The sequence below is a fragment of the Thamnophis sirtalis genome, unplaced genomic scaffold, assembly GCF_051295495.1.
Source record: "Thamnophis sirtalis isolate CommonGarterSnake01/CBP01778 unplaced genomic scaffold, rThaSir2_p1.2 scaffold_3, whole genome shotgun sequence".
Lineage (NCBI taxonomy): Eukaryota > Metazoa > Chordata > Lepidosauria > Squamata > Natricidae > Thamnophis > Thamnophis sirtalis.
This window is the reverse complement of record NW_028261383.1, coordinates 89,383,959-89,408,453: the sequence shown is the minus strand read 5'-3', so window position 1 is coordinate 89,408,453 and position 24,495 is coordinate 89,383,959. Positions and strand designations below refer to the sequence as shown.

The 24,495-nt window shown below is 40.0% G+C and overlaps 1 protein-coding gene across 1 annotated transcript in view; it reads right to left on the bottom strand.

Moving 5' to 3' along the window:
• The window catches only part of PDGFRB (platelet derived growth factor receptor beta), a 105,748-nt gene that overhangs the window by 37,715 nt on the left and 43,538 nt on the right, over positions 1 to 24,495 (bottom strand). Inside the window, exons 3-14 of the mRNA XM_014065020.2 lie at positions 21,598 to 21,873; positions 20,467 to 20,733; positions 19,005 to 19,144; positions 17,793 to 17,967; positions 15,634 to 15,826; positions 14,677 to 14,792; positions 11,355 to 11,481; positions 10,038 to 10,243; positions 9,393 to 9,487; positions 8,483 to 8,615; positions 1,766 to 1,870; positions 744 to 854 (exon numbers count right to left, since the gene is read on the bottom strand). Of these exons, the coding sequence (XP_013920495.2) occupies positions 744 to 854; positions 1,766 to 1,870; positions 8,483 to 8,615; positions 9,393 to 9,487; positions 10,038 to 10,243; positions 11,355 to 11,481; positions 14,677 to 14,792; positions 15,634 to 15,826; positions 17,793 to 17,967; positions 19,005 to 19,144; positions 20,467 to 20,733; positions 21,598 to 21,873 (1,944 nt within the window). The remainder of the gene's footprint in view (positions 1 to 743; positions 855 to 1,765; positions 1,871 to 8,482; positions 8,616 to 9,392; positions 9,488 to 10,037; positions 10,244 to 11,354; positions 11,482 to 14,676; positions 14,793 to 15,633; positions 15,827 to 17,792; positions 17,968 to 19,004; positions 19,145 to 20,466; positions 20,734 to 21,597; positions 21,874 to 24,495) is intronic.

Genomic DNA, 24,495 nt, shown 5'->3' with positions numbered 1-24,495 from the left:
ATTTAACGGTAAGCCATAATGTGATTTTAAACATTTCAGTAGGTGGCAGTAGCTCTATCAGATGATGGTCATGTTATTTACAAACCTGGCTATTTACATAATCTTATCAGCATAATTGAAAGACAGCTAGCAATTTTAATGCAATGCATTTAGAAAAGAGGACTTTCAGAACTAATCTCCATTAACATTTGAATTTATTTTGTGATCAGGACAGTCTCTATAATATTAAAAGTAGCAAATAAAGTTGTGGGTATAATGGATTCAATAAAACTAACAGAGCTTTCATTATACATCAAAGGTGGTTTCATTCAAACGGCACTCACTAAGTGGTAGCACACAACTGGCCTTGGCTGATCTTGAAAAGCTAAACATAGTTAACTATCATCAGTAATTGGATGGAAGACCACCCGGGAAATCCATGGCTGTATATTAAACTGGGATGTTTAAAAAAAAAAGTCCACATTCTAATGAAGAAACTGAAATATGTGTGGTTTGAAAAGAGGTAAATGGTAGTGTTCTTATTTGCACTGGATGGAAATTGGGAGGGTGATAAAAGGCAGGTTATGTCCTCTTCAGAAAATAGTCATACAGGAATAGCTCATTAAGTAATGAAAACATGAACATCTTCCATCTATTTGCCAAACTCCATGCCAATTCAAAAGAGAGCAATTCCAGTACGTGGAAGCAAATGGCAACGGAAGAGACAGGCATCCGGGTTGAAGAGATTAAAATGAAAACGGTACCTCCTTTGGTGCAAGCACCAAGCAAGTTGACAATGTTCAAGTGAGGCCCAAGGTGGCTCATGATCTTCAGTTCTGACATCAGAGCCTGTTTTTCACTGCTTCGGGCTGTGGCTGTAGGGTGGATGAATACAGTAATGAAATACAGATATTTCTTTAAAATGCAGTCCACACTGGGCGTATCCATGAAGGAAGATTGGGATGATCTTGTTGGATACTCAACCAGATTAATCATGTAAGCTATTATTTAGATAGCAGTATACATTAAGGACACAGTTATTTATACCATGGGATTGCTACCAAAGATAATTGAATAGGAAGGTACATTAGTGGCCAAAATTGTAGAAACCTTTTGGGAAAAGTGTATTTTTGAGGTTTGCTGGCTAATAATATCACTTTTTTTGCAGTAGTACCATAAAAGTACATTTCAATGGGAGTATAATTTAATCAAGAATGTAATGCAAGAAAGATTGTTCAATTATCTGTATTCTATGAAAAGTGATAGCCAAATATAGCCAGCAATAAAACCCAGTTAATAGAAGCAATCATTCAATCTTGGTTTCACATTATAACAGCTGCAGAACTAAAAGATTTGGTTCGCTCTGTTGGAAGATGTTGTAAGGCTGTAATTCATGCTAAAGGTTACCCAACTAAGTATTAATTGACGTGATAATTTTTGTATATCTCTTTTTTTCCACGTGTTTCACTTTTCTTCTTTATAACTGCTATTCTAATAACAAATCCTCCATAAAAGTTATTGCATTATATTCTTGATTAAGTTATCTTTCCATTGATATATAATTTTATGATACTACTCAAAAAAAGTGGTGTTATTAGCCATCAAACCTCAAAAATACTGTACACTTTCCCCAAAGGGTTTCCACAATGTTGGCCACTACTGCAGATAAGCAATGAATATGACAACATATTGTTAAACCCCCTAAAGGAGAAAGCCAGGCATGGAAGACAGCATGATTATTTGTATTTCCATGTGCTGGGAGGAAGAAGAAACGGTCCAAACTCACACTTGAGCATTTTCACAGCAACTCTCATGGTGGACTGGGAATGGCTGAGGCTGTGAGCAATTGCTTCCACCACACGGCCAAAGGCTCCAGAGCCCAACGTACGCCCTGCAGCAAACAGAACATCAAATAGCTTTGTAATTTTTGCTTCCTATAAAACAGTTGAGCATAACAAGATTGCAGCAGTCAAAAATTCTGATCAAATTAAAATAAAATACATCAACTTCTCTTAACTACAAACATTGTCTATTTTCTTTATTTTTATTCATGCATTTACTTGTCAAGCATGTATAAGATAACAGATATAAGTATAAGCATAATTATGAATACATGAAATGGATACGAATATATGGGGACATTAGGACAGGGAAGGTAGGCACTTGGTGTGCTTATGCACCTCTTACAGATCTTTTAGGAATGGGGTGAGGTCAATAGTAGACAGTCTAAGCTTAAAATTGTGGGGGTTTGGGGAAGAAACCACAGGGTCAAGTAGTGCATTCCAGGCATTGACCACTCTGTTCTGAAATTGTATTTTCTGCAATCAAGTTTGGAGTGGTTTACCTTAATTTTATATCTATTGTGTGTTCGTGTTTTGTTGTGGTTGAAGATGAAGTAGTCATTGACAGGACATTGTAGCAGATAATTTTATGTACTTAGGCTTAGGTCAAACTGAAGGTGGCATAGTTCTAAGTTGTCTAAGCCTAAAATTTCAAGCCTAGTGGCATAAGGTATTCTGTTGCGAGCAGAGAAGTGGATGACTCTTCTCGTGAAATATCTCTGGACTCACTCAATTTTTTTTTTTTTAAAAAAATGTTATTGTTTTTATTACACACACAAAAAGAAAAAAACAAATCATCTTTCGTTACATCTTGTAGAAAGCGTGTCCATTGGTTACAAATACATTTCGTGCGTTTCTTCCACAATCATTATATATACTTCGTTCAAATTAAGTTGTACATTTTAGAATTTATGTATTTTACACTTGTTTTTATCTAAAATCATTTATATTTAAAGACACAACCACCTACTGGCATACTTTCACAATATCAATGAGTCTACCATAACTTTACATCTTTATAACATATTCTAAAAAAGAGTCAACTCGTAGGATGTCTAACATTCCCTCCCCTTTCCCCCCCCAACTCACAAATTAACGCTTCTGTCTGATTTGCTTTTACTAGTACAACACACCTGTGTATATCATTAAGTATTATCCATCAACATTTCCTTATTATTATTGTAGTTAACTAAAAATTATTTACTATTTATCTCACCTCTCCTCTGCTCAGGCCCAAAAGAGATTATACCTTTATAACCAGCTCTCAACAGAAATTTATTAATAAGATTTATAGGTCTTTTCCCTAATCCCCAAATTGCAATTTATATCCAGTTTATTTTACTAATTAAGGTGATCATTTCAAATGTATTAATGTCCAATATGCAGTGCGGGTTCCAGACACATGAGCTGTATTCGAGAATTGGTCTAGCAAATGTTTTGTATCCTCTAGTTAGCAGTGCAATATTACTAGAGAAGTTACATAAGATTAGGTTAACAACTCTTAATGCTTTTTTGGCAATGTTGTTACAGTGGGCTCTGGCACAGATCATTAGAGAGGAGTACTTCAAGATCCTTGACAGAGTGGGGGTCATTTTCGAGGTCAAATCTGTCCAGTTTATATTTTGTTTTCTGATTTTTTTTTACCAATGTGTAAGACAGAGCATTTGTTTTATTTGTAGTCCATAAATTGAGTTTAAACTGTTGCAGAACATGAGATCAAGGCAGTTGTTGAGCCCAGTGTTGTTAGTTACTAGTGATCCAGCCCCAGATTAGTAACAACATTGTACAGGGTTGCATGTATGGATTCACATTAGTAGTGAAGTTAACTTGTTCACATGTACGAGATCATAATCAGAGGCTTTGTAACATAGTAAGAAGCAAATTGTGCTATTTAAGGGCAGCTCGCAGACAATGCTGTCAAAAAGAGCGAGCTTCTGTGTAACAGAATATTTTTTAGATTTAGGGACTTTTTATAGAAGATAGCAATACCATCTCCTCTACGTCTGTCTCGATTGGACTGGTAAACATGATAGTCTCTTATTGTGGTAATGGAGTCAGGGAAGGATTTGCTGAGCCACGTTTTGCAGACAAATATAATGTCAAATATAGCTGTATTTAGTGAGATGAGGAATTCAGGCATTTTGTTTACAAAGTTTCTTGCATTCATTAGCTTGTATTTAAGTTAAGTAGTGGTTGGTATTGAGGAAGTTATGGGCATGCATACTTAGTGTTGGATGGGTGGTTGGATGTTGGGACATGGGTTGCGAGACTTACTTTTGATACAGTCAGCATGAGAGTCAATGTACAAGTTGGTCTTTCCTAGGTTTTGGCGTCTTTTAAGTTCTGAGTAGTGTTCGCGGGAGTGGGCATGTTGCAGTATGGGTAGGTTAGGCTGTGAGTGAAACGTATTATGGTTGGTGTTGGATTTGTTGCTTGTTTTTATTCTATAAATGAATTTGTGTTTGCTGGACTCATTTTTGCAAACGTATTACAAAACCGTGGGGTCACGCTGGGCCGTCGCTGTTCTTGAACTCAGGGCCATCTCTGGAAATTTTGATGATTTCATCAGGGGAGATGGTTGATGCATGAGAGCTGCTGTTAATGTTGTAGACTTTAGTGATATCATCATGTTTGTTGGTGTCATCTAGCCGAAATAAAATAGCGTTTGGACGTTTCTGTTCACGTTTTGAGTATGGAGATACTATTTGCTGGGTTGGTGGTTTATTTGTGGTTGTGGTTGTTGAGTTGGGATAGGATTTGGTGCTGTTGGGTATTCGCTTTTTCTGTGCTGGAATTTCTATTCCTCTTTCATCCCTCATAAGGCCTCTGTATTTTTTTTAAGAGATGTTAAAACATTCTTCTAAATGGGCTTCTATGGTCAATGGATATTAATGGTGTCTCTATAGTTTTGGCCCTATCAGACAGGAGATTAATTTCTCCAGTTTAGGTAAGCTATGATGGGGAGGGCTTGACAGAATTGTTGTATGGACTGTCCTTAATATGAAACAGCTTCATGGAATTTAAAGAAACACCCATACTATTGTGTCCTCAGAGATACGACTGCGGCTGCTGAGGGACACGGGAGAAGCCCTGATTGGATGAGACATGCCTGCCGGCTGGCGGGAAAATAATAACCCTCTCATTGGTTCCCTGCCTGACAGCCCCACATATAAATAGCTGTCAGGCAGGGCTTGCCCCTCCATTCTGTTCTGTTCTATTCCAACAGCTTCATGTTAATAAATAGTTATTAGAACCAGTCGCCTCCTCAGTTATTGCGCGCACCTGTAGAAACTATAAAACTGGAGACGAAGGTGTTTGATTTGGACCCAACTCAAGTGCCTGATATGGCCGCTGCGACTGTGTTTGCCCCTTTCCGCCCTGAGGCAGAATCCTGGGATGCATTCTTTGAGCACTTCGAATGTTTCCTTCAGGCTCACAATCTCACTGGGCTCTCCCTTGAATGGAAGCGGGGAGTTTTCCTCAACTACTGTGGCCCCGAAATGTTCGCCACAGCTCGGGCATTATCCTTCCCGAACCCAGTACACACAATGCCATGAGACTTGCTCCTCACTAAGCTAAAAACTCATTACGCTCCTACACCGTCCCGTTTCGCTTGGCGACAGTTTTTCCATAAATGTGTACAGGCTGAGGGGAATTGATCAGCCACTACATTGCTTCCCTCAGAGCGGCCACCATCCATTGCGAGTTTGCTGACTTGGATGAGGCGCTCCTGGAACAATTTATTTACAGACTAAAAGATCTAAACCTCCACTGGCGAATTCTAGCCCAGTCAGAACACTCTTTGAAAATCACTGTGGATGAGGCTCGCGCCTCCGAGATGGCTGACCAGTCCACACCAGACCTCCTCAGGTTCCACCAGGCAAATGTCTCACTTCCCCCTGCATCCTCGGTTCACTACCAACAAGATCCTGATGACTTCAAATCTGAAGTGGATCTAGCCATAGACCGCTTCAAGCTACTGACCTACAATAGCACGGCTACCCAAAAAGACAGGAGAAGCTGTCTGAGTTGCGAGGGGAAGCATTTGCATTCCACCTGCAGGTTTAAATCTGCCGTTTGCCAAAAATGTGGGAAGAAGGGACATATCGCATCTGTCTGCCGTTCTGGGACTGCTGATCACCAGCCCACTGACTTTGCTAACTCTCCCCAATGCACCGCTTGCCCACCCGCCACCAGGCGTCAGAGTTGTTTCACTATTGGAGACTCGGAGGACACCCGTTCTGAGTGGGCTATTGACTCTGCCTCAACTCCCCTGGGAGGTCGTGGTAAGCTGCACCTCCAGATCTCCTTTGAGGGCCAGCCCTGCTCCATGAAACTGGACATGGGCTCCACAAGGTCCATCATGTCTTGGATACCTTGCACAGCCTTCTACCTCATCTCCATCACCACCAGCTGCGCCCGTCCACCTCTGCTTGAGAGACTATCAGGGGAACCCCATTCCTATTGTCGGCTGCGGCCGTTTCCTGATACAATACGGCAGTTTCAAGGGGTTTCTGCCTCTCATAGTTGTGCAGAACCCTCTAGCTTCCTTACTAGGACTTGATTGGTTCTGTGCTTTAGGGCTGTCTATCTCGGGTATTCATTTGACCCTACTGGCGAATGAATTCGACTCCCTAATCCAAGAATTCTCTGATGCGTTTGACCCATCCTTAGGCACTTACAAGGGCACCCCCCCTTTCCCTCAATCTTGACCCTCAGGTGGCACCCATCCGCCTTAAAGCCCGACAGATACCGCTCGCATTGAGAGAAAAAGTCGATGCCGAGCTTGATCAACTACTGGCCCAAGGGATTTTGGAGCCGGTAGATCACTCCAGGTGTGAGACGCCTATTGTGGTTCCACTTAAATCTGACAGATCCATTAGGATCTGCACGGACTATAAGTCAACCGTAAATAAGGCGTTGCAGGCACATCCCTACCCTGTGCCAGTCATGCAACACGTTTTGCTTTCTCTGGGCCAAGGTAAGGTATTCACCAAGCTGGATCTAGCGCAGGCATACCAACAACTCCCAGTTGAGAATGAAATCGTGGCTGCACAGACTATCGTCACACACCGCAGCGCTTTCAAATGCCGGCGCCTGCAATTCGGTATTAGTGTTGTCCCAGGCATCTTCCAGAGTTTAATGGAGCGCTTGCTCCATGGCATCCCCAGGGTCACCTACTATTTTGATGATGTCCTGATCGCTGCAGCTGATTGGTCAGGACTCATTGAAACCCTTCAGGCCATCTTGACGCAGTTCCGTGCTTCCGGCCTCCATTTAAAACATGCTAAGTGCCACCTAGGGTTCCCTGAGGTGGAATTCTTGGGGTATTTGATTGACCAATATGGCATCCACCCAACGCCGGCTAAAATCGACGCCATCACCTCAGCGCTGGTGCCCTCCATTAAGGCCGAATTGCAGGCCTTTTGGGCCTCCTAAATTTCTATTCCTCTTTCACCCCTCATAAGGCCTCTGTTACGGAGCCACTCCATAGTTTGTTGGACAGCTCCACACAATGGCCTTGGTGAGCCACGAGGCACATGCACTCACGGCAGTCAAGGAACTGTTGACTTCGCGCCCGTTTTGGCCCAATACAATGAAAAATTACCCCTTGTGCTGGATTCTGACCCCTATCCCTTTGGGGTTGGGGCTGTCTTGAGTCATTCATATCCTGACGGGTCAGAAGCCCCTATAGCGTTTTACTCCCGCACCTTATCCAAGCCTGAAGCCAGCTGGATAAGGAGGCATTAGCTGTCGTAGCAGGAGTAAAACATTTCCATTACTACTTGTATGGTTGCCCGTTCCTACTGCTGACTGACCACAAGCTCCTTCTAGGAATCCTAGCACGGGATTGGCCTAATAGTTTTTAGAACCAGTTGCCTCCTCAGTCATTGTGCGCGCCTGTAGAAACTATAAAACATACCAACATTCCTCCTTCATTACTATAGTCTTAACTGTCAAGGCCACTGTTATGATATTCATGCAATACAATTTAATAACTACATTTTATCTAGAGTACTGCAATGTATATTGTTTATACAAACTGCTGATTATTTTTCCAAGCCCCCAATGTAAGGGCTTTCTCCTCTGCCATTAACATGGCTGATGTCTCCTTGGCAACCTCTTTTTGTTCTTCCCGATTCAGCCTTCATCTTATTCCCAGCCCTGTTCTTCCATGTTTATGAATCACCTCACCACATAGATAAATAAATGTGAAATACTGGGTTTTCCCATAATATTAAGTAATGCATATTATATTACAATCTGAATATAGTTATGCCTTGTCACCCATCTTTCAGCATCCTTTAAAAGTCTCTGAAAAATATGCTGTAGATCAAAGGATGAGGCTTCACAGTCTAAGAGCCATCTGGTGAGAAACGAAACTCAGACCTGGAATTCTGAATGCAACCTCCTTTAACCTCATACAAATGAACTCTTATCCCCCTAACTGTCATGGAGAAGAATCAATAAAATGGTTTCATTGTGGGTTAAGTCTTTCTGTTCCACATAGAATTCCATTTTTAAAAAACCCCTAATTTTAATTGCAAGAATGCTATCTTTGTCATACAGGGTGCAAGGGTGGTATTTGCAAGGGTGGTATTTAGTGGCATTTGGCTTCTATGTATTAAATGTCTCTCTTATCCTGCTCCTCCTCTTCTCACCTAAAACCAGCCTGTCCCTTGGGACTTCCCAGCTGGAATCATAAGGCAACTGCATAGGGTCCACGTAGATATATTCATGCCCATCGGAGCTGACGGATTCAATCACCTTCCAGCGAATTTCATATCGAGGCTTCTGGTAGAAGGAAACAAAAGATTTAGAAGATGGTAGATGCAGCACACTGCAAGAAGAGGCTCAATCTGGAGATCTCCTCCTTGTACAATTTGCACAAGGTATTATTGCACACCCAACCTATAGTCTGTCCCTACGTACAAAGGCCTTTCTCCAAGGAAGGGTGCTACCTCCCTCCCTTCCATAAGACAGCTAAAGTAGCTCAAGTGGTACATTACAATATCAGCAGAAGTTTCTGCACATAAATCAACGGGTCTTTGAATAAGGGTAGCAGCCTGTAACTTATCCCACCCATTCACTGGGACCCCAAAACAGCCATTTAAAAGCAGCTCCATTAGCTTTGTTTCCATACTATAAAGCTAAAAATTCTTTTACAAACTTGAAGAATGCTCATTCCCTTTTTGACGTTATCATTTTGATTATAGTTACACATTTTAAAAGTTGACACATTGTCATTAAGAAAATTGAGAATATAATTTCAAAATAAAAAAAGAACATTAATAATCCTATAGACAAGTACGTACTTGTCCTACATTATGGGGAGTTTTATAAGTACTGTAAACTCTGATTGGTATTTCAGATTATTCTCAGAACCTTGGCATAGTAGACTTACAGTTCATAATAATAATAAGTTAAGCAAATCAACTATTATTTTTAGAGCTATTATTCCTATGGCTTCAGGAGTTTGTTCAGCCAATCATTCTCTGAAATTCAGCATAATTATTCAAAAGCTGAGAACTTAATAGTCTGAGACACTAAGGGCTAAAAGCAAATTCTTACTTTTCGCCACAAGAAAATGAGGATCACCAGGAAAAGAACCATGAGAATCACAAAAGCCACGATTACTGAAATAACGATCACTTTAAAAGGTGGATCTAAAACAAGAAACGTAAACAGAATTATTAAATTTACATATACATTTATGGCCAATGCTGTCCCAATATACATATTTAGATTCTTAATCCATTTTTCACCTTCAAGGTTTACAGAGACTTAATATTACCATATTTCTTTTTAGTCTGTCCATGCCAATTACCCACAGTATTGTTGTTAGTAATTTTGAAAACTTTTGTGCTTTTTGATAGATACATATATAATGTAATTTTTTTTGCCTGTTGTTCATATATTTTTCTTTCCCTGCCTGTTTCATGTTTTTGTTTTTGACATGTACTGATGTTTATTAAATAGCATTAAGCTATATTTTTGCTAGTTTAGCTGAGTGGCGATTATGCTTGCTGTGATCTGAATATGGGGACTAACTGGGATAATGCTGGATGAAAACTAAACTGGAATTTACCCACAGTTATCACCAATGTATGGTACAGCTAGGGGACACAAAACCACTTCTGCCCACGGCAGTATAATAACACTCTTGCATATCTACATGTGTGTCAAAAACAATAAGATGGTTATTGCAGGACTCACTATATGGAACCAGGGTGATTTGCTGAGTGTGTGCACCAAGGAGATTTTGAGCTGCACATTGGATAAAGATAGGTTCATCTACTCTGTGGAAATGGAGCTTGCTTGTCACAATGTATACTTTTCGGTCATCTTCATAAGTGAAATTTGTTTGCAGATTCATTTCTTCTGAGGTGTTTCCCAGGATCATAGTAGTTTTCCCCGCACACCTGTTTCGGAAAGCAATCAAAGAGAGTTTGACCAGTGCCTCCATCACATTGAGTAATATGTTACATCTCTACTGTAGCATATTCCTTTGTCTGCATATCTAAAGGTTAGTCCCACTAAAGGTTTTCTCAGAAGTAGGTTCTGTACATTCATGCTTAGCTTCTCAAACTATCCTATTACAGAGTGAATTATTCAACCCAGAGCAGGGCATGCAAACATGTATTTCAGGCATATTCCTAAAGTAAAAAGATCTTGTAGTCTGGTTGGACAGGAGAGGAGCACTTGGGAACTCTTTGGATGTCCCTTTGGTATCCATGATGGAAGGAAGACAGAACACAAATTCAATTAAAAGAAAAGTCTTAAGTGTGTCCATACTTGAAATATACTGCTCCGGTCACCACATTTCAAAAAATATATTGCATGTGCAGAAAGGGGCAAAATGGTTAAGAATTCAGAAATTTCCTATGAAGAAAAGTCATAAGAACTGAGGCCTTTTAGCTTAGGAAAAAGATATTCAATCATAAAGCAACAGAGAACTGTAACCACAAAGGCATCTATGGGCAAGCCAAAGAGCAGCAGCTATTATTCTTATAATTATTTTGCAGTTCTCTCAGAGTATTTATGGAAAAAAGCAAAATGGCCAATAATTTTGGCCAAAAACGGCCACTGTGACACCACAGGGATGATTGGGGAAGGTTTGTGGAAGTAAACATCTCCTCTTCCACACACCCCTTCAAAAATATATATGGGATAACAGAACCATCCCAAAGAAGGACTGAATATGCTCAGTAACTGTGGAAAGTTGATGGTCAATTGAAAAAATGAAGGGGAGGAATGGAAGATAACTTGCTGGAATTGGGGGCTTGGAATGCTAGATAACCTTATTCCTATGAAAGCACTGAAGCATTTTGATGCTTATTTTACTTCTTGTGAGATTCAAATCATGCTCTAACCAATAACAAGATATGAATTTACCTCATGTATAATGAAATTATAAAAAGACTGGTCTGCAGCGAAATCCCATGACAAGTTCTTTCCTGCTGTTCTCCCCACCCAGGGCTTTACATGCAAAAGCACTCAATACAGTATGTTTGGTGCAAATGTTCTCCTTACCATTTGTCATTATTACAGGTATACCAGGTAACCTTTGGTTGGGGCATTCCTTCTGTAGTACAAATCACTGTTTGCTCACCATTTGTTTTGTTGCTACTGTCTCTCAGTTCAATCACTGTAGCTGGGACTGGTTATATTGGAGAAAAGAATATGAGATAACAAATGATTGGTGATAGGGGTATACTGTTTTTGCAAGGGAAACTGTTTTCCTGAAAAATGAACAATACAGTACAAAAAGTACTTTATGAGTCAGAAACATGGCGTTTAAATTCACTGCTATATCTTGCTCAACTGATATTCCACTTACCCTATAATTTATTTATTTTTTAGAATTTTTTAAACTGAGTGCTTTTGGTTTCATATTCATGAACCTCTGGAATGAACTTCATTAGGAAATCCCCTAAAGTTCTGGAGACATACACAGTTTCCAGTTATTGAGCAATATTGCTACTTGGAAGATTGCAAATAAATGATGCACTATAGTTACAGAGCCTGTGAGTAAATTAAGGATCACATTAAATCTAAGAAAACACGGCTACATTAATACCTATTACTCAGACCTGGTATGGACACAGTGGTCCTGCCACACTTTAGAAGACACATTTTAATGCATGCATAGCAATGGGAGAAAATTTCCACCCCCCATAAAAGGCAGACTGAAGGAGCAATATGATTTTCATTCATGTGAACCACTGCAAATATCCACTAAGATAACATGCCAAGATTTTACTTAACAATGATTGCATAAACAACAATTGGCTAGGTATGCGGAATCATAAACCATAGTTTTTGAGTAATAAAAAATGGGTTTACATGATATGCTAGGCTATAATGCAGCTTTTAGGCTTCAGATTAGCACGTTGTATGAATCTAACCAGAACCCTTTAGATGAATAGGAATAGACTATAATTACAATCACTTTAGCTAAGAAGTACAAGGATAAGTAATTGTTAAACTGTGGGAAAGCCAGAAAAAAATAATTAAATCCTTTAATTAATTAAATGGTCATAGAGAAACTAAGGATCTCCACTTCCTGTTGTCAGACAGCAAGTTAGCTTGTTAAAGCAGCTTTATTCTAATAATTAAATGTCAAGATGGCACCCACAACTTTATGGTTGAAGCCCATTTAGTAATGTTGCACATGTGGGTCTCATAAAAAATGATGCAGTTTCAGCTGCACCGTTGTGGCTCCCAATTTAACTTTAAAAATAAAATAAAATTCCCATTGTTTTATCTCCCACAGATGGCCCTGCATTAAAATTCTTGTCATGCAATGTTGAGTTTCTGAGTAGTTTTTACTAACTTTGAGCCAGGGAGCTGGACATGGACAGTAACACATGACAAAGGAAAGTCTGGAGTAACAATAACAACCACACTGCGCACTTGGAAGGAAGAATGGGAAACTGTTCTACTCCTTAATGGGACAATTTCAAGACCCACTAGAAAGTGACAGCTTTAGGGAAGGAAGAAGCTTTTTGCTCAAGAGGCATAAGAAGCCCTTGAGAACAGTGTCGAATGAAAATTGCATTAGAAGATAAAATGACCCATTTATTTATTAGCCACCATTCTTCCCCAGCCAAAAAGAAAAAAAGAAGACACCCAATCCAACAATTCTGGGAAGTTTAGAACAATAAAAATAAAAGGAACATTAAAACAAAAAGCAATAAAGAATACACTATGGCCCATAAATTTATCTTAGACATTATAATCTCCCTTATTAAATAAAAGGCTTTAGCATCTTTTTGAGATGTGAAACATTGTGAGCCAGGCTCTGGGGACAGAATGTTATGCAATTTGGAGGTTGCACAAGAGAAGGCCTACTTTCTAATCCATGTCCCCCATGATACTTTAAGACAGCCTTCCCAGAGGTGGGATTGAAAATTTTTAGCAACAGGTTCTCTGCCCGGTTGCTGGGTGGGCGTGGCCATGGGGGGCATGGCTTACTCAGCCTTGACATGGGGGTGTGTGTGTCTGTTTTTGCCCTTCCCAGACTCTGGAGGTTTTTCTCGAGCCTCCGGGAGGGCAAAAACGTCCTCTCCCAAGTTCTGGAGTCCCTCTGGAAGCCGGAAATAGCCCTGTTTCTTGACTTCCAGAACTTCCAGTAGGCCCATTGTTCACCCTCCCAGAGCATCTGTGCGGGCCCTGTACTTTCACTGGCCACATGGAGACTCCTGGGAGGGGCGAGATGGGTGGGGACAGCCAGTCCTTGTAACAACTGGTTTGGCAAACCAAATGCAAAATTAGCATCCAGTTTGCCCGAACCAGTCCGAACCGGCTGAACTCCTGAGCCTTCCTTATTATTATTTCTCCAATACTACAATTTCTCCTATTTATGTTTATATTTTGGATAAATATAAGGATAAGGAAATCATAAAATCCCAAATTCTTCTCTTTCAAATCCCATTATACAGATTTTGCAATATTCAGTCTGTCTTGCCTTCGAACCCAACTCCATGGCTCCCCTGTTTAGACTGTAATCATCCAAACAACCGCTAGATGGAAGCAAGGCTTTTATTGAACAGGAGCAGGAGAGAAGAAGAATATATTTGGAAAGCATGACTGATGAAAGGAGCCTCTCAAGCTCCTTATTTTAATGAGAGTCCCCTCATCGTTTGATTAGCCTGCATGAAGGAGCTGCAAGCGTACCAGAGACACCCTACTGCGTGCTAATGTTCAGCTGTAGCTGATAAAGGAGGAATGTGCGGACATTCACAACTTGCTTCTTTTTCCAAACTGCCCTCATCTTTTTCAGGTTCTGAAAAGACCAGAACAAAAGAGGACAGTCAATTTCTTTGATTCCCCAGATGGCATCGGCCAGAAATACGATTATGTTTTCAACCAGAGACCCCAACACATGCCTGTCCTTCATTCTGCCAGTTTCTGCCAGTGGACTGTCTTTGAGTACTCTCATTAACATTGACAAATGATAGCCAATAGCTACAGCTTTTGAACAGAAGTTCCAAGCAGGGGTGTGGCTAGTCAAGGAAGCTACAAGTGATTTTTCTCCCCCATCCCCATCCTTGCTCAAGGGGAAATATATTGTCTTTCGATAGCCAAGACTATCCCGTTCTAAAATTGGCTCTGGAAGAAAGTTAAATCCTACTTACGACCAGGTCCTCAAGTTATAGCTGTTATAGCACACCCACCCCACACACGTGGTGATTCACCCTACTCTTGGTATATTTAAGTGAAAACTAATTGCTCCGTCCTGATATATTTAAAATATGACTTAAAATAAAAATAGGTTGAATAAAATATAATCTTTGCCAAGAGATACTTTTGGCGTAAATAAAACTGATTGATTGTGAGGAGGTGTGCTCACCATTAATCTGCAAATAAAAGGAGAGCTCTTTGAAGTCATCTTCATGAAATGCTCGGACAGTGTACAAACCTCCTTCACTTGCTTTCACCCTTACAAGGGTCAAAGTAGTTTGATACCTGGAGGGGGAAAAAAAGAGAATCTTGCAACGGTCGAGATAATGGAGCTTATATGGAGGCAAAAATTATGTTACTTTTAAGGGGCATACTTTCCACTCAAAGAGAGAAACCCATTTTAGTTAAGCCAGAATGAACTGTGATATTTGTTAAACTAGAATTTGGCATCATGTATTAAATGATTAAATGAAGTGATTACATTAAATGAAGGGTGGCTCAGTGGCTAAGACAGTTCGGCGGTTTGAATCCCTAGCGCTACGTAACAGAGTGAGCTCCCGTTTCTTGTCCCAGCTTCTGCCAATCTAGGAGTTCGAAAGCATGTAAAAATGCAAGTAGAAAAAATAGGAACCATCTTTGATGGGAAGGTAACAGCATTCCGTGTGCCTTCGGCATTTAGTCAAGCCAGCCACATATCTTTGGACAGCGCTGGCTCTTCAGCTTTGAAATGGAGATGAGCACTGCCCCCTAGAGTCAGGAACGACTAGCACATATGTGTGAGGGGAACCTTTACATTTTCCTTTATTAAATGAGAACTGACTTAAATATAATGTGCCATCCCATTCTGATTTATGATTTAGGAAATATAAGCTCCTGGATGCTTGATTTATATTGGACCAATGCCTACAGAGAAAGAGAAACAAAAATATTTCCCTTATCTTTATATTATTACTATTATCAATTTTTTCCACATGGGTGCAAAGTTTTATAAAATACACTAACAATACTAGATTTTTCTTAGTAAAGGGAGGATAGATACCTGTCCATGATGTATACACTACATCAATTACAAATAATAGATGGCTCAGCGCTGCACATGCTAAAATATTGAGAGGAAACACTTTACCTGGTTTCTGACAAATTCCTGCTGTTGATAGCAAAATCACTGTTGCTCTCAGAATTCAGGGTCTTGTTATTCTGAAACCAGACAATGGTTGGAGTTGGATAGGCTTCAATCTGTATCAAAAAGGTGTGACTTTTGTGCAGTTCTGCAAATACGGTCTCATTCAGAACAGTGTGAAAAGTCACAAAGCCACGCTCTGCGTCAGAAAAGGTGAACCGAAAAAAAACAAAACACAAATGGACCTATATTAATTTTTTGGGCTTCACAATGTGAGTTAATGATAGTTAATTGGCTCTCTGTTTTAGCACAAATTGACTATTTTAATAAGCAGCATAAAACTATGTGTGAAAGAGCTTCCATTTAACATTACTATTCTAATTTATAAAAACTGTAACCTGGACTTACTTAGCCTTTCTGTAATTAAGCTTTTTTTTTAAAAAAAAGGGGCAAAAATAAAAATTAAAAAGGGCCAGACTGTTTTGCTAGATAGAACGTGTGTGAAGAAAGCTCATGGTTCAATTAATAGAGTTACTATTGCTATAACTGAATGCTATTGATGTTAGGATGAGTTTCTTTTTAAAGTTTTATTTTAACTGATCACAGAACAGAAATCACTTATCGCTGCTTTGTATTGTACTGCCACACTACCTTCTTTTTTTAAATGAGATATAAAGCACAGCAAATTTGATGATCCTGTTTATTACCTCCTTTTTACAGTTTTGGATTGGTCCAAGGTGAGTTGTATTAGACAACCTGGAATATCTATTTTCTTTCTTGGAGCCTAGAAAAAAAAATCCCTTGCCCTTTAGCAGGGGACAAGCTGATCTTCAAAATAGGCTGCTTTTTATTTTTGGTGGCTTGCTTGTTTCAGAGACATAGCAACTGTTCTGAAACAGAAGTTCCTCTCAGTACCAAAACGTATCAAAATTTTAGACAACTGCAGTGGTAACATTGGCTACTCACATAGTTAATTCTCTCATGTCAAAACCCAGCTTTTGCCTAGAAATTCCTTACTTTTTTTTAGTTCTTCTTCAACACAAAGCATTATTTTGATTAACTTTGCAAGCAAATATTATTCAGTGTTTCTGAATGAATAATACTATTAGGCATAGTATTTCCAATAAGGAAAATACTGTTTTGCTATTTTTGTGAGGCGTTTGAGCTGAAGCTTGACATATCTATTACATAAATTTTGTGAAAGAAAACCAGAATCTGAAACACAATCTCAATTTAATTTTTTTTAAAAAAAACCAAACTCCTGTGCCACTTAGGCAATCTATGTTTTTATCTGGGGAAAAAAATAGTTGACATCTTGAGCAAAATATGAGAGATGCCTTGTAATTTTGTTTATAGTCTTACGACAAATGTGCATTTCTTAAACAAAACAAAATGATACTGGTAAACTGATTTACACATTACAGGTGGTTCTCGACTTATGACCACAGTTGAGCCCAAAACTAATGTTGCTAAGTGAAATGTTTGTTAAGTGAATTTTGCCCCTTTTTATGACTTTTCTTGCCACTTTTGTTAAGTGAATAATTGCAATGGTTAATATGTAAAGTATAAAAACATTAAATACAGAGATAAAAAGCAAAAAGCAAGATCGGTTACAGGTAGTCCTCGATGTACAACCAAACTGAGCCCACAATTTCTGTTGCTAAGTGAAACACTTTGGAGTTTTGCCCTATTTTATGACACTTCTTGCCAGAGTTGTTAAGTGAATCAATACAGTTCAGTTAGTCACATGGTTGTTAAATGAATCTGGCTTCCCCATTGACTTTGCTTGCCAGGAGGTTGCAAAAGATAATGACCTTGATCCTAGGATACTGCAACTGTCATAAATATGAAGCAATTGTCAAGCATCTGAGTTTTGATCATATGACCATGGGGATCCTGCCACGGTTGTAAGTGTGAAAAATGGACATAAGCCACTTTTTTCAGTGCAGTTGTAACTATGAATGGTCACTAAACAAACTGTTGTAAGCAGGGGACTACCTGTATTATTATTTTTCAGTGGGAATGAATTAAGAGAGATTTGTTTTCCAATGTTGCCTATAAAAATCAGTACTATGTATACTAATGAAATGCCTATAGCCATAAAAGTTATTTGAGGAAGATTTGGTATCAACCTGATGACTAAGAAAAATATTTCACCCACATACCAATCACTCTGATAAAGATATTTTTTTCTTCTTTTTGTCCAAAATACGTGTCCGTGGCCTCACATGCATATAGACCTTGATCATCCAATTCTGCATTTGGAATGGTTAGGACGGAACTAGTATAATGTTTGACTCCTGGAGCAATATGTGTCACGGGTTTTACCTCCTTGCCTACCTGTAAAAGATAGTAAAAATAATGCAGAGGCAGTAATACAGAGTTTCCAAAGCTCAAACAACAATGAATGTAACATTTTGGAACCTCAAATGATGACATGCTTTCATTTAATATATTTTCTTTACTGTGAAAATATGACAATTGTTTCTGTCTTGTTAGTATGGCACATGTGACACACAAGATTTCAGGAGAAAACCTACCAGTAGCGAACCTGAAATATATATGATAAAGTCACGGTATACCTTTTCTCTCCTCCAGCAGAGAAGGCTAATTCTCTTTTGTAGAACACTTTTTAAATGGGGATATTTGATAGTAATAAAAATATAAATCTGCTACTCTGGATGATAAAATGCACATCTTTCTCAGATTCCATGTTGCATTTTTAAAAACAGACATGAGTTGCAGCAGAAAATATCTGTGGAATACTGCTTTGTCATATCGACAACCTCAGATGCACAGAGGAGAATCCAATACACATGTTGTTATTTTGGCTTTATTGTGATTAGGAAAGAACATCTGCAGTTATTTCTATAATAATTAAGAAAGGAAATTTCTTTGTTTTGCTTAGCGGACCAAATGTTTAATTGCCATTTTGCAGTAATATCTAAGCATACGTCTGTAGAGAAGATATCTCAGAGTCTATTTTATTTCCTATGACTACAATAGATATTCTTTATTGGCCAAGTGTGTATGGACACACAAGGAATTTGTCTCTGGTACATAAGCTCTCAATGTACATAGAAGCATCAGGGGATAAATCGTGATCACAATCATAATCCAATCATCATGAATAATAAGATGGAACACTCAGTGAGAACCATAAGATACTAAATAAAACAAGCAGCACAAATCATAACAACTAAGTGATAGTCATAAAATGGTAAAGGAATAGGTAACTTGAAAGATAAGGATAAATAATAGTAATATCGCCGTACTACATGGTTTGATATCCTAGGGCATAAGACAGTGTTGTGGGTATTTGAAAACACAGACACAAATGCAAACACTCACACTAAGATCTATGTCTACTTGCTTACCGTCTGTCCAGGATAACTCCAGATATAACCGATCAGCTCAACGCCTCTTACTGTACATGTCACAACGATATTTTCACCTTGTTTCAAAATAGTTTGCAACGCACTGATAGAAACATTGATGAAGGATGTAGGAGGAGGAACTATAAAAGAACAAAACTAGTGAATAGGGAAGAAACTTAGCTCACAGCAACTTATATGAAAAAAAACAACTGCAGCATGCTCAATCAATATGCTGCTGTCTCAGGGTGAGAACATTGTTTTCTGTGGGTTTCACTACATAGAAAATTTAAAAACTTCAATATTAATAAAGCATAAGATGTTAACAGTAAATAATAACTAGCCCAGTACGGAACTACAGTGCAACGAGAGGACTCCCTAAAGTGGAGTTCTTGATGCTCTATGGGTTTAGTTGTTTGCTTGCAGATGTTTCATTATCCAACTAGGTAACACACTCAGGCTGATGATGTTACTTAGTTGGGTAATAAAATGTTTGCAAGCAAACAACGAAGTTCAGAGAGCACCAAGGATTCCATAGTTCAACCCTGAGGTAGATACATTCTCTTCTCTTAGAGCCTAAAATCTTAAAATCTTGTGGAGAACAGGGCAAAGGCCTTGGTCTGGCTTTGAATTTAATCACAAGGGAGATCTGAGTATGTCTCTGCTCTGCCAAATCAACAAGGTGACCTGACATGACCATTTCCTCAACTTCAGGCTGAAAGACAAGTCAGAAAAATACATTCACATTATAATAATCAGACACACGCCCTAGATGCAAAGCAGTTTAAGTATTATAGGTCAGATCAAACAGATCAGCTTCCTATAATAGACGTATCAGCCCTGCTCAAGTACCAAAGAGTAGCCCATTACTTTGGCAAGTAATGATGTTCACTTCTCAGTTGTTTAAGGAATGTGCTCTCACTGAAAACTGAGGTATTTTTTTTTCCAAAGGAAGTAAAGAAGGATCTCTTTGCAAAGCTTGCTCAAGGTTTTTAGTGAAGCAGATACACAAGGTCTGTCAATTCCACCCACCAGAATGATTCCAGGCAGCAATGAGCAGAATCCGCTCTTTCTTTTTCAGATGAACACAAGGATTTTTTTTTAAAAAAATATAGGGCTTGTGTGTGGCATTCCCATTGCTAGGTGGTGCAGTGGTTAGAACGTACACCAATTCTGCTGACTGCCAGTAATTCGATTCTGATTGGCTCAAGGTTGACTCAGCCTTCCATCCTTCTGAGGTGGGTAAAATGAGGACCCAGAATTGTTGGGGTAATATGCTAACTCTGTAAACCACTTAGAGAGGGCTGTAAAAGAACTATGAAGCATATAGAAGTCTAAGTGCTATTCCTAATGCACCCCTATATAGGATGATGTCTTGTTTTCATTCAGAGAATCCTTTCTGCTCCACACACTGGCTAATGCTGTGCATAATAATGAAAACATGTAAACATTGATCCAAGATCACCTTGGAGATTGTAAACATAGAATGTTTCAGACTCAAACTCTTCATCTTCTATCGTTGCCTTGCAGATGTAGGCCTTGTCTTCAAACTGCCCTTTAAAGCCTTGCTGTGGAAAATACACTCCAGGGGCTGGATCATTAACCCTCTTTTCATGAAGAGAGACCGTGGCATTGGGGTTTGTCACACGGCAAGGAATAATGACTTCACTGTAGCCTGTGCTGAACACAAAGGTGTCTTCCTGGTTGTTTGGTAGGAAAGGCATGGAGAGATCTACAAAGAAGAATGGAGAGAAACTGGTTTTGTCATCGACTAGGGAGGTATCTAAATAACAAAGACTGAAGACATGTTGATTTTCCTCAAACAGCATCCTAGATGCAATAAGGGATACACCAGAGCAGCTCAGTATGGAATGTGGAAGAGAAATGCAACAATGATGTTTCCTCTGCAGAGAGATGTGGTTTGGTTCCTCTCTATTACACTGTTCCACAGTATAATACCGTAGATCTGTGTGTGTTTTGGGGTTTAGCATGTGTATAAATGTATGAGTGCATATACACCTCCACAGCTGGTATGATAGGTATTGGTTTTAAATAGGCTGCAAGTTTGTAACTTTTATATACTGTATGGAGGCAGCAGAGGAATTTATCTCAAAGAAAAAACCCTGTGTATTAATCCAGTATTGACACCATAGGTCAGTTTAAAGAAGGAACAGGATTTTTGCCTTCATCTCAAAGTCTTTATTGTCATAGATGAAATTTGTTAGGCTCTGCATTACATCGGTGGCCACAGTCAAAGCACAAAAGTAGGTAGAACTTAAGGTGTACAGTATATGAAAAACAAAGATATTTAAATCTAGGCATCCTACTTCAACTTTTGAAGGTCCTCCCCAGCAGGTAGAGATGATAGTAGGAAGAAGCAAACACTGTATTATTACTATTCAAGGAAAAGTAGTGTGGCCTGGAAAATGTGTACATTTGAGTTATCTGGAAAAAGCCATGTCTGCATCCAGAAGAGAGTCCTTGTTTTTTTAATTTCTTCTGAACTTTCTGTTCATTCCACAGAACCAAACACCTGCATACACATGAAGCATAAGTTACAGGACTAGAAGTATCAAAATTGTGCAGTCGCCAATACCTGGTACAAAAACGTAGATGGCCTTTCCATCCAGGTGTTGATCGTCGGAACAGGAATATTCACCTGTGTTCAAACCAGTCAAGTTCCTTAACGTAAGGGTATTGGTAAAAATGGTGCCCCTTTTCTCCAGGACAGTGTCTAATTTGGTATGCTTGTTGTCTGTTTTCCAGATAACCTCCTTGTGGCCTGAACATTTCACGGTAAAATCAGTGTAGAGATTGAGGACAACTTCGTGGGCACTGGGAGTAATTTCCAGGGAGCTGATTTCTTTCGCACCTTTAAGAGATCATTTGGAAATCAAATGAGCAAGAGACAGAACATAGGGGATAGCGGAAGAATGTACAGAGATGAATGTACAGGGATAAAAATAAAGCAACATGTTTCTGTAAAATCTAAACATTTGAACTGCTTGAAAAGCAAAATCATTTTCCATTTGGACGCAGAGGTTAGAGGCCAGCCAGTCAAGATATTTGACTAAAAACGAATTCATTGCCCTGAATGAAAGGGTCTTGTTTTCCATCTAATGCCTTTTCCTTCTAGGAAGAGCCTGAGATTGGTCTCAGGCAGAACAATAAATTATGAGTAATTGCATGATGTGAATATAATTCAGGCATTGTGTACAGAACAACTGGAAAACTCCAGTGTAATAAAGATTTTTTTCCTTCCTAGAACATGGCATATTCTGACCCATTATTTTTGACCCCTGTTACTGAAGTGTCTGCTGTGATTTGTGTTGAAGAAATCTAAACAAGCTAAGGATGTGAAAGGAAAATGAAAATTGCCAGGAAATCCATAGGAAATGATACAGTAGACAGCATTTTCCTGAATTGCTTCCTCCAAACCGCAACAATGTGCCTCTCTTCTCTGCTGGCAGTAGCACCAGGCAAACAACTCACCTATTTCAAAACTTCCACATCCTTTCCTAAATAGACACTTCTTACAGTTGAGTCACCAACCAGAAGACGGCTTCCCTTTTTAGATAACCTACCCACCCCATATTGCTGATTTGCAACACCTACAACACATGCAGACCTTCCTTATCCAAGACCTCTTTTTCCTTGCAGAGTACAATCCCCTGCCTAGTTCAGTTATCATCACCATAGACAGCTAAACCTGTCACCTTGATATCCCTATGAAGTTCAGTAGGAACACTTAACAATTTTGTAGGGCCACAGCAAAAACAGCATGCTTATAATCCACAGCTCTCACTCAGCCAGATCCAACAGTTATCCATACTGCCCTTCTCCTGCAGGGTCTTTGTGGAAGAGAGGGCTGGCTGGTCTTTCTGCCAGGAGCACAAGATCATCCGCGTAAGCTAGACAGTCAATCTTCTGGCCAGCTAGATTGAACCCAATTGTGGTCAAAGAAGCCCACAAGATGTCATCGATGACCAGGATAAATAAATAGGTGAGAGAGGATCTCCTTGCCATACCTCCCCTTCTGCATTGAATAACTACACCTGGGAGTTGAATGGTGGAAGACTGATAAAGGTTGCTCAGATAGGAATGCAGCGGAGGGGAAGGCCTGCCCCAGCGGCAACCCTAAAAAGGGAGTGATGTGAGATCATATTGAATGCCTTGGTGACGTAAAGAAATAACATTGCGCAAGGCCCTTGATTGGTGTGGACCCTCCGTAGGATCGTATGGAGGAGGGTCGTTGCCTTGAGACAGCCGTCCCTCTGAAGGAAGGCGTGCTGGAATGGGGAAAGCTGTAGTGTGTCTCGGAGGTCCTTTGCGAGAATTTTGTGAAAAGCCCGCAGCAATACAGATGCTACTGAGATAGGGCAGTAGTCCCCTGGAGCTGCTAGGTTCTCAGTTTTTGGTAGGAACACCACTCGGGACCACACAAGATGTCTAGGAGGACCCCCGGCTACAAGTTGAAATAAGCTGCTACAGATGGCTGGTGCAGTGCCAGAAGGTCCGTGGCAGAAATGTGGCCCTGGCCCACTGTACTGTCATGGAATGCAGGGCCACAGTAACCTCAGACAGGGAAATAACAAGCAACAACCACAAAAGAGTCGGTGGTTGCACAGGAGAAGTAGTATCAACTGCACTGGGTGCTCCAAACACAGATGACCAAAATTCGGTCATCCCTGATGGGAGTGGTGCTGAACCTTGATAAGCATGCCTCCAGAGCCCTGACAGTACGGTGGCCACATTATCTTTACAGTGGAGCTTGTAGAGCCGCTGTATGACAGCATAATTAGCTCTCCATATGGTCCAAATAAAGTAGGTGGTGGAGGAGGAGGGTCTGGTAACACTGGGGCAGATGATGGCATCGCCCACTTATTTTTTTTTTTTAGTATTTTATTAAGGATTTATATGCCGCCCTTTTCCCTGAGGGGACTCAGGGCGGCTTACAACAATGAAGGGAAGGGAGTGCAAGACAAGACTTGAAAAAAAGAATCGTGATTAAAAGAAATTAAACCATAAAAATACAACATTCACTCAACATTCGGGCGGGGTGAGAAATAATCCTATCCCCAGGCCTGACGGGATAGCCAGATCTTGAGGGCTGTGCGGAAGGCCTGGACTGTGGTGAGGGTACGGATCTCCACGGGGAGGTTGTTCCATAATGTCGGAGCTGCAACAGAGAAGGCTCTCCTCCGCGTAGTCGCCAGTCGGCACTGACTGGCGGATGGAATTCGGAGGAGGCCTACTCTGTGCGATCTGATGGGACGCAGGGAGGTGATTGGCAGGAGGCGGTCTCTCAAATTTATGGACTGCAGGTGCTTCTTGATTGCCTCTACTGACCGCCCTGGGAAATGTGGGATTAATAGTACATAGCGGTCTTTCTTTAACAACCCGGTCGTCCAGTAGCAGTCAGCATGGAGCTTCACTGCCTCGTCATCCTCAGAGGATCAGTGTAAACACTTTGTGGGTAGGACAGCCACCCTCT